General features: G+C 37.2%; 1 protein-coding gene and 1 long non-coding RNA gene across 2 annotated transcripts; one reads left to right on the top strand and one right to left on the bottom strand.

The window, feature by feature from the left end:
- The first annotated feature begins 221 nt into the window (after positions 1–221).
- LOC121239686 lies at positions 222–1,097 on the top strand. Its single transcript, XR_005935343.1, has 2 exons — positions 222–372; positions 934–1,097. It is a non-coding gene; the product is annotated as an uncharacterized LOC121239686 (long non-coding RNA).
- Positions 982–5,950, bottom strand: LOC121239685 (probable serine/threonine-protein kinase PBL2). The gene is made up of 6 exons (XM_041136960.1): positions 5,667–5,950; positions 4,889–5,214; positions 4,652–4,787; positions 3,255–3,391; positions 3,029–3,152; positions 982–1,547 (listed from the first exon to the last, which is right to left on the bottom strand). Exons 1-6 carry the CDS (start codon positions 5,725–5,727, stop codon positions 1,168–1,170), a joined length of 1,164 nt encoding a protein of 387 aa, XP_040992894.1. The 5' UTR covers positions 5,728–5,950; the 3' UTR covers positions 982–1,167.
- Between the last annotated feature and the right edge of the window lie 3,804 nt (positions 5,951–9,754).

The raw sequence follows: 9,754 nt of genomic DNA, 5'->3' as shown, positions 1-9,754 counted from the left end.
GCTATCCCTAATGAGAAGTGATAAAGTCTTGGCCAAGTACCTTTGACAACATCCAAACAATATATCCTATAATGTCGATGTATGTGGTTAGTTTTGGACTTGGTTTGTATCTTAACTCGAGATGTTTATAATAATCCAGAGACATTTTATGGCTTTAATTACCTTTTGAAAGCGTCATGAGATATATATATCTTATGCTCAAAGTATTATAATCACATTCGAGGGCTAAACAGGGTACGGAGTAATGGTGGCTCCTACAATATGTCCTATATTATCTATAATTTAGAGAGATAGATAAACATAATATGTGACTCCTACAATATTGAATGTTGCCTATAAGCAGTGTGGACCCAGGTTTAAACTGGGGAGTACGTTCGCAAGAATAAAACTCAAAGGAATTGACGGGGGCCCGCACAAGCGATGGAGCATGTGGTTTAATTCAATGCAAAGCGAAAAACCTTATCAAGGCTTGACATACCGCGAATCCTCTTAAAAGAGAGGGGTGCCTTTGGGAAGGCAATTAAAGTGAATATTTATGAATAATATTATTCAATAATATTCTCTAATATTTTATTCTATATAATAATATAATAAAAGCAATTAATATAGATAACAACTAGAGATAATATAGATCATATTGATATTGTTTTTTTAATTTTTTGTTTTTTTTTTTAGTAATGAATCTATTTCAAAAATCAAATCGATGAAGGAAAAGAAGAGTATAGGCCTTAATTTCTTCCAGGAATTATTATAAGTCTCAATTGATTCAACAATTGGATCATTGAAGTTGTCGTATTATTGGTATAGGTTTTATCATTTTAGTCATAGGTATTCTTACGGGAGCAATATGGTCAAATGAGGCACAAGAAGAATAGGTTGATCCGTATCATCTTGACTTGGTTTTTATTTCTCTATTTTTTTAAGAATACCGAGTTTGTTATCCTTATCTTCTCTCCGAGTTAAGAATTATTCGGACAGAAATTTGTAGATGACTTTGATCCTTAATTAATCACTCACAGTAGCACATGAAAAAATTTACAGACTCAAGTAGCAAATAATTCTCTAACAATGAGCCTTACTTTTTTTTTTTTTTTTTTGTTTGAAGGAAACAAAAGAACCAAGTGGCTATCTGCATACATACATGGTTTGTTTGAGCTCAATTGTTGTCTAGTGGGTGTGACTCAAATGCTTGACCCTGTGATGATCAACCTTAGCTTGGGCGCTCCTGGAAACAACATTCGATGTGGGGAGTCGTTCCAAGTTGGATAGAACATCAACCATAGAAGGCCTATTCTTGGGATCTTTGTGAAGGCATTGTAATGCAAGTGCAGCTGCAGCTTGGGCCCCTTTCTTGGAGTACTGACCCCCCAACCTGGTATCCATAATCCTCAAAACTCGTCTGCTGTCACTCAAAAATGGTTTCGCCCAATCCACCAAGGTTTCCTCTACAAATCCAGCTCTATCATCATCCATAGCCCGTTTTCCTGACAGTAACTCTAATAAGACGACGCCAAAGCTGTAAACATCACTCTTTGGAGTCAAGTGACCTGTTTGGTTTAACCAGTTCATCAAAAGGGGCAGAGTAGCTTGTAATGTTTACTCATCATGATTCATGAATGTATATTCCTCTTTATCTACTAAACGAGCAAGGAAAAGATGGTATAGAAAATGACAACAAAACATAGAGAATGGTGCATGTTATATCTCATCACAGTTGTTTGCTTTCTTTACATTTTATTTAAAAAAAAAAAAAGGAAAAAAAAAACAAAATTCAAACGGGGAAACTGCATCCAACATTTGTTTCATTTGTAAATTGTAGCAGTTCTGTTACTTTAATTTTCTTTTTCTCTTCTAGTATTCTTTCCCTATTTATTATTTATTTTTTCAATAAAACCGAACTTTAAACCTTATTTCTAGTTCATAGAGACAAACTCGGAAAAGTATAAAGCAGAAAGACATGAAAGTGCAACTGGTTTACTCCAACCAGAATGGGGAAATTTTCCCACACTGTACAAATCCACAAGAAAGTGGTGGAAAGAAAGTGAAAATGTTTGGAGTCTGTACTAGATAAAAAGATAATAATACGTGCAGACAACAAATACAAGGTAGGTGAGGCATTGAAAAAGTACAGCCTGGTAGCTGGTTCCTCTAGACTTCATATTGATTACTGCCCAGAAAGACGTGTTCTATCCCAAGGCTTTATGGGGTTAGAGCAGCCACCCTACTGCTTCTTTGGAGTGGGGGAATATTACTGCAGTATAATAAGGAGAAGCTCGGAAATGGGGAGACATTCAGATCAAGGTTGGGCCTGGAGTTCCTTGTATTAGCATATTAGAAGCAAGTGTGATTGTTCTTTTACTGAAGCTTCCATGGAATTTTCATGATTCAAGTTAGGGCAGGCCATGCTCTAGCCATTATCAGCATCAGGGACCCCCCTGCACCATCTTCAGTTTATTTCCTTTCTATGAGCTAGTTTTCAGCCAAAATATGTATGCAGTTGTTTAGAACAGCTGTGGCATGGGATCTCTTATGTTTTAGTTTTTAGGTTTCTTTTTGCTTTTGCTTTATTCTCCTGCTTTGCAAGAGAATACAAAAAACTAATGTTCCAGCTCTCCCAAAGGTTGGCCTGTAGTTCCTTGTATTGTATATTAGAAGCAAGTGTGATTGTTCTTTAACTTAAGCTTCTGAAGAATGTTCACGATACCGGTTGGGGCAGCCTATGCTCTAGCCTCTCTATGAGGTAATATTAAGCCAAAATATGTAAATAAACAAACACTAGGCAGTTTTTCAGGATAGCTGTGGTATCGGATCTCTTATGTAATCTTTAATAGTTTTTCATTTCTTTTTGCTTTTGTCTTCTTTTCCTGGTTTGCACAAGAAAAAAAAAAAAAAAGATTCCGTCTCTCCCCATTCCCCCCTCCCCCCTCCCTCCCCGCAGGCACAAAAAGAATAAAACAGGGGTATCCATAAATATAATCTGTTGATAAAGACAAGCCAGTCAAAGATTAGACAGAAAGCTAATGTTTACCTGTGGCTACATATTCTGGGGCAGCATATCCCTGTGTTCCCACAACTCTGGTCGAAACATGGGTATTATCTCCTGTTGGTCCATCCCTTGCTAAACCAAAATCTGAAAGCTTTGCATTGAAATCCTAAAAAATGCTAACACTAATCGGTCAGGCATAATAACTTACATGGCAGATATCTGCCAAACTTCTAAACCCAAAATGAAACATTTCAGCATTTTATCATACCGAGTCGAGTAGAATGTTAGAAGCCTTTAAATCACGGTAGATTACATTGGCATCTAAACTATGCAAGAAGGCCAATCCTCGTGCAACACCAATTGCAATATTCATTCGTGTAGCCCAAGCAATAGGTTGAACTCCTTCTGCAAAACAACAAAACAATGGTCCTTGTATCATTAATTAAGAGTGAATTATCTAAGTTCATAATCTCTATTCTTCAGAAATATCATGAAACAAGAAATGGTATTGTAGCATCTCAGGAACGCATTTCCAAAAACTTATCTTTGATTCTTGGGGACAGTATAAACTGTTGTCTACAGAATTTTTGCTTTCGGTAAAATGAATTTTGAAACATCATGTCCATTGACATTCTTACCACTTTAACACGTTTTTGAGAAAGATTTTACTGAAATCGGATCCAACTACGTGTTAATTTCTACATCCAAATAATAATAAAAAAGTCTGTCTGTTTCACATCTCTAGAAAAATTATCAACCATAATTACCAGACTTGTTCCAAGATAGTCCAAGCTTTCAAGTGGATATTGGTTCTCATGCTTAGAATAATTTATTCTGTGAAGAGTTGGGTTTGTCAATGATTTGTTTCCTGTCCCTATTCCCCCCACCATCATTGATTTCTCTTTTTTGCACTCTGAAGAATACGGTCTAACTTCCACTTACTTTAATAGGTGGCTAGCTTAACCTTATGGCAACTCTATAATCCATTAGGCGGATGTCTAATATGGAAAGTTCATTACAAACTCAGGAAATTATAGGTAGACATTTCCTTAAATGCTTGGGATGCAAACTGAGGAAACAAGTCATTTTTCTGTGTACTTTTCAACTCATTTGCTCGGGGGAAAGAAACAAGTCAACTTGCATTTCATGCAAACTACAGTCTACCCACATTGCAAGAAATACAATCAACAGCCTCTTCTAGCATTGTATTTTGCTCCTTTTCTTTGGAAAGAAGCACTTGAAACAGGCCTTTATTCTCTATATCTATAATTTCAACTTGTATTTTTGCTAACTACTGCCTACCCACATTGCAAGTGATACTAATTCAACAACCTCTTCTAGCATTGTATTTTGCTCCCTTTCTTTGGAAAGAAACACTTTAAACAGGCATTTATTCTCTATATCTATAATCTCTGAAGTATCTTCTGCTGCAACAGATACCACTCGTTCACTTGTTCCCAATTACGGAAAGGAGAAAATCAATAAAACGAAAAAACACATACAATCAAACAAGCACACATATTTTACTTGTTTGTGCTTATAGACTAAACGGCAGACGACAGCGAAGAGAGTTTCACTAAAACATAACTTTGAGGGAAGAATATAAAATAATTAAAAAACAAGAACAGGGCGGGTAAACATTTTCTTGGGAGGGAATGTACTTACTTCTAAATAAATGATTCTCCAAGCTTCCTTTAGGCAGAAACTCGTATACAAGGAGCCTGTTCTCAGACTCTGAACAGTAACCAATGAGCTTCACGAGATTTTCATGGTGAAGCTGCCCTAGATAGTTAACTTCTGCCTGCCAATTTGAAAGGTCCAGAACAGACCACAGTATTAAGTTTTGGTTAAGGTCCAAAAGGGAAGAAAACAGCTTACTTCTAAAATCCAAATAGCACATACAAGCCATTCCTTGTGGCCTTGAAAGCTCTCTGGCTTGAGTCTCTTTATTGCAACTACTATCCCAGTTCCTGGTTTCGTGGGAGCGAAAGTGTTCTCATCAATCCATCCTTTAAAGACGCACCCGAACCCTCCCTCTCCAAGTAAATTTTCTGGGCGGAAACTCTTGGTTGCATTCTTGAGATCACTAAATACAAAGGACTTGGGATGGCCGTTGAGAGATGTATCAGCCTTGGATATTATAAAGGATGTGCTCGAATTTCCCAAAGGTGTTTGCTCACTGGAAGTTGTGGAATCCTGCTTTGCCTTACAATTAGGCTTTTCATTTCCTGAAAAAGAACGAGAGAGAGAGAGTTGGGTTTAAAAGAAAATAGCATGTTGGAAACAAAACCCAGAAAAGAGAAAAAGCTTTTACAAATATGAATCTAAGATCATGGAATCAGATATAACATGCTAGAAAATCATGGAATGAAAAACGATATTAAAATCCCAGGTCGCATGTTCTATCACTCAAAAGTTCCAAATACTCTTATTTATAAAAACGTCGATTAGCGGCAATTTCCAAATACTCTGATCTATAAAACTTCCCACTAAAGTTTCTAAGTATCAATTTTGGAAGCTCATATCCTCGAGACCGAAGTCTTGCATATTTCAACCGAAATGGACTAGATACAAACAGTTCAGCAACGAGATAGCCATCGGTGTTCATATAGAAAATACAGCAGTAAAGATTACAGAAAAGAAACAGACGAAATGGGTAAGGAAAAACGAATGGAGTTACCGGAAAAATTGGAAGAAGAAGCATGAGCACACTTGGCGGGTTTCCGGAAGCAGTTTCCCATTGTAGATTGAGGGAGACGGAGCAGTCTCCAAGCCCCGTAGAAAAAATGAAGGCAAGGGAAATAGATAGGGTGGGATAAGCGCAAGAAGGAAAGGTCAAAGAAGCAGTAGCAAGGCCTTTCATATTTGATGGGGGCGTCGACAATGGTGGCTGCTCTTCCTTCTTCTTCTTGGTCAAAATCAAATGGAAGAAAGTCGTTTCGTGTTGCTGTTGGGTGAATAAAGAAAAAAATTAATATAATTTTGGATGTGGGTCCCACATCCCCCATAAATGAGTTATGGTTCAAAACTTTGACCTGTTCGTTTCCCAATTGGTTTGTGGCCGAGGGGTCAGGACTCAGAATTCCCCATCGTTTGAGAAATGCAGTCAAGGGAGATGGGGTACTGGGCCTAATGGCAGACTGGGAACTCATGGGCTGACTGAGACAAGTAGTAATTTAAGGTTTTTTTTTTTTTTTTTTTTTTTGAGGTTTATAAGTTAGTTTCCATAAACGGAAAATAACAACTCTTTGGGATATAATTATTTGCAAATATTTTCAAATTATTTCGTTATGATTTATTATTATTTTACTATTATTTATAAATTATTTTATTATTATTTATTGATATTTTAAGATATTTCTAGTATCTAATCCAATTTAGATTTTTATAATATATTCAATGGTAGGTGTTTGGGTGAATAAAAAATGTGAAAAAGTGTAAAAAAATTGGTCAAATTCAAAGTCAACCTTACCTCCAATAGAAGAGAGAGAAACTAGAAAATATATACCAAGCTTCAAGAGAGCCCCCTGCCTCACTCATAAACCTGATGACTCTTACATGGGCATTGACTAACTGATCACTAAAGAAAACAACAACGAAAGGGCCCCAACCCATTACCCACTACAACTCCAGTTTGATTAAACTACAATGACCCTAAATTATAAAGGAAATAACAAAATAACATGGAGTGGCCCATGGCCCCAACTAGGATATAAACTCAAACTAGGTGTTGATGCCTTGCACTCGCTCTGCGACTATGGGTGGGCTCACATCCAACCTCCGACTCCGACTTCGACAGAGTCAAAAAGCCCACATCCAACCTCCGACTCCGACTTCGACAGAGTCAAAAAGCCCACATCCAACCTCCAACTCTGACTTGGAGGCCATTTCATATTTCGACTCTAACTCTAATACGAGTCAAAGTTCGACTCCGATCGAAGCTGAAGTGGGTTGCAAGCCTATGGCCTAGCCCAGTTTCATTTCAAGTAAGCAAGCTAAAGGGTATTTCATTTCTCACCAATAAAGGAGGATCTCCGTCCTACTGTGCATTCGTCTCAATCATCCGCAATTATTGTAAGGTTCACAGCTAGATCTACTAAATCATAAAAATTATAAGTTAAATAATTAAAACATTAAAAATATGTAAATAATCATTTAAAAGCATAAAGTTACCTAATTCAAGTCTATAGCTTTTGGAATCAACAGTATCTAGCCCAATGGGCGTTTCACTTAGCCAGTTATGTGTGCAAACGAGGGCCTCTATTGTTGTCGGAGCCAATAAACTTCGATAAACATCCAACAAGCGACCTCTGTTCTAAATGTCGATTTAGAGGCAATCGTAGTGATAGGAATGGCTAGCACATCCCAGGCTATTCGGGAAAAGAGTGAAAACTTAGTGGAATTAACATTCCACCAAGTTAAATAAAATGCATTAGCAGGTGTCTCAACATCTTTCATAAAATAACGTTCAATCTTATACCTGCACTGCAGAATATTTCTCAATACACAGATTTGATGATATCGTCGCATCAAAATAGATTAACTCGGTGCATGTGTATCACGTAAGGAAGATGTTGAGCCGGTCAAGCGTGATGAGTAACCACCTTCGATTGAAGACTGATCATTGTTGTTGTATTACGCTATATAAGTCGTCAATATCACTTTTTAGCTCTCTATTAAAGTCATCAACCTTCTCATCCTCGAGGACGTCCATAATCCAAAATTTTATAATAATCAACTTATATCAAGAGTCAAGGAACGCAGCCACAAATAATAATCAATTTAGTAGCATATTTGGTACCAAATATCTATAGAGTTATTTCATAAAATAACTTTAAAAATTGAATAAAATACCTCACATTGGCCCAATCAAATGTGTCCGGCAGACCGAGCCCCCTTCTCCCCCTACTGACTCCAGCAAAGCATACATTAGACCTCTATCCGCTCGAATACTCTTTGGTACTTCTGCGCCACATCCAACATCATGTATGTAGAGTTTCATCGAGTTGAAACGTCCAAGTTCAACATACTAGATGTTGGGATTTTAAGTTGTTTGGCTATTACTTTAAACTTGGCGAGTCTTTGGAAGGAAGCCCTCACATATCTCACAAGGTTGTAGATTTTGGTAATGGAATTATCAACCTCCTTCAACCCCTTAGCAACTATGAGGTTAATGATATAAGTACAATATCAAACATGGATGAACTTGTGCTCACGAATGATATCATCTTTTACCGTCGTATTCCTCCTGAACAAATCAATTGAAGTGTCAGTACTGGCATTGTCAACTGTGTTACAAAACACTTTTCTGATTCCCAAATCATTTATACAATCATCCATCTCCGCCCCAATGGATGAATCCTTATTATCAACAATTTCTTTGAAGCCAATAATCCATTTGTGTAACGCCCAAGCACTATCAATAAAGTGGGCTATGATATGCATGTAGTTGATATTCTATATGGATGTCCATGTATTAGTCGTAAATCTCTGACCAGCGATAATAAACATTCCATTCATCTCCGCCTTCTCCTTGGTATGTCTCTTCAAACAATCTCACATCATCGTATACCGTGAAAGCATGGGGAATCGTGGCTCAAGAGTGTGCACAAATTTACGGAAACTTTTTTTGTCAATTGTGGTAAAAAAACATCTCATTACCGATGATCGTCTCTGCAAGCAAATCTTTCAATATCTTCTCACTATATTGAGGGATTGACAGTTTCTTAAGCTGCATACCATCAGTGGCTTTAGAAGTTTCGTAATTGACTTTGGTCTGATCAATGCCCACCAACCCCTTGTGTATCTTATACCACTGGCACCCATAAAGATATGTTATTAATACAGAGGTGCCTTGCTTCTTTTAATGACTATCACAAAGTTGCCCACAGTAGTTGCATTGAGTCTATGGGTTCTCACAATCACAGAAATTTTGGTGAAATATTCCTATGTCCATGACTTTTTTTTACTAGGTCATGGTGGTCAATTGATATCAATATGCATCTTTTCCTCCTTATTAAGCATATCCTCATCTTCTATATCACTGAGACTCGACTACTTATACATGAAGTAACTACTTTAGATGTGGGTGCAGGGGTGGAAGTACTTCGACCAGGGGTGGAACTACCCCCACTATGACAAGATATGGGTCTAGATGTAGGTCATGTGGCATCCCCTTGTGGACATCCCCAGTAGGTGTAGCATCTATATCTAAATCAACTATGCTGAAAAAATAAATTTCACCCAAATAAATTAGAAGAAAAACAAATGACTGGCCTACATGGATTGATTCTAACATGATTGAAGAAGACTTGAAATTAAGAAAAAAAAACATTAAAACAAAGTAAAAGGCATGATCATCAACAATTATTTTCTTTAATATATTGAAGAATTTCATTAAAGGACTCAAACATGCATCTCGCTACACCACAAAGTATAACTGGCCTAAATGAGAGTGAGTGTAGGCAGATTGGTGTAAACAACATGCGAGAGACATTTGGATGCAATAGCAGACAACCATTTTAATATTTTTAATTGTTGGATTGAACTTTTGTATTTTTAATTGTTGGTCTGAAATTTTACATTGTAATGTGCTCTTATTTAAAAATATAAGAGTGGTCTAGCCTTACAAGTGGGTCCAGCCTCTCACTAGTATCATAAGAGTGGGTCCCCTCACGAAAGAGAATGGGTCCAGTCTCTCAGCTGCCTGATAACCTACCCCAATCCCTATCACGGCGAAGAGCTGACTAGCTTCTTCTTAACTATCCG

The sequence above is a fragment of the Juglans microcarpa x Juglans regia genome, chromosome 7D, assembly GCF_004785595.1.
Source record: "Juglans microcarpa x Juglans regia isolate MS1-56 chromosome 7D, Jm3101_v1.0, whole genome shotgun sequence".
NCBI lineage: Eukaryota > Viridiplantae > Streptophyta > Magnoliopsida > Fagales > Juglandaceae > Juglans > Juglans microcarpa x Juglans regia.
This window is presented reverse-complemented; position numbering and strand designations above follow the sequence as displayed.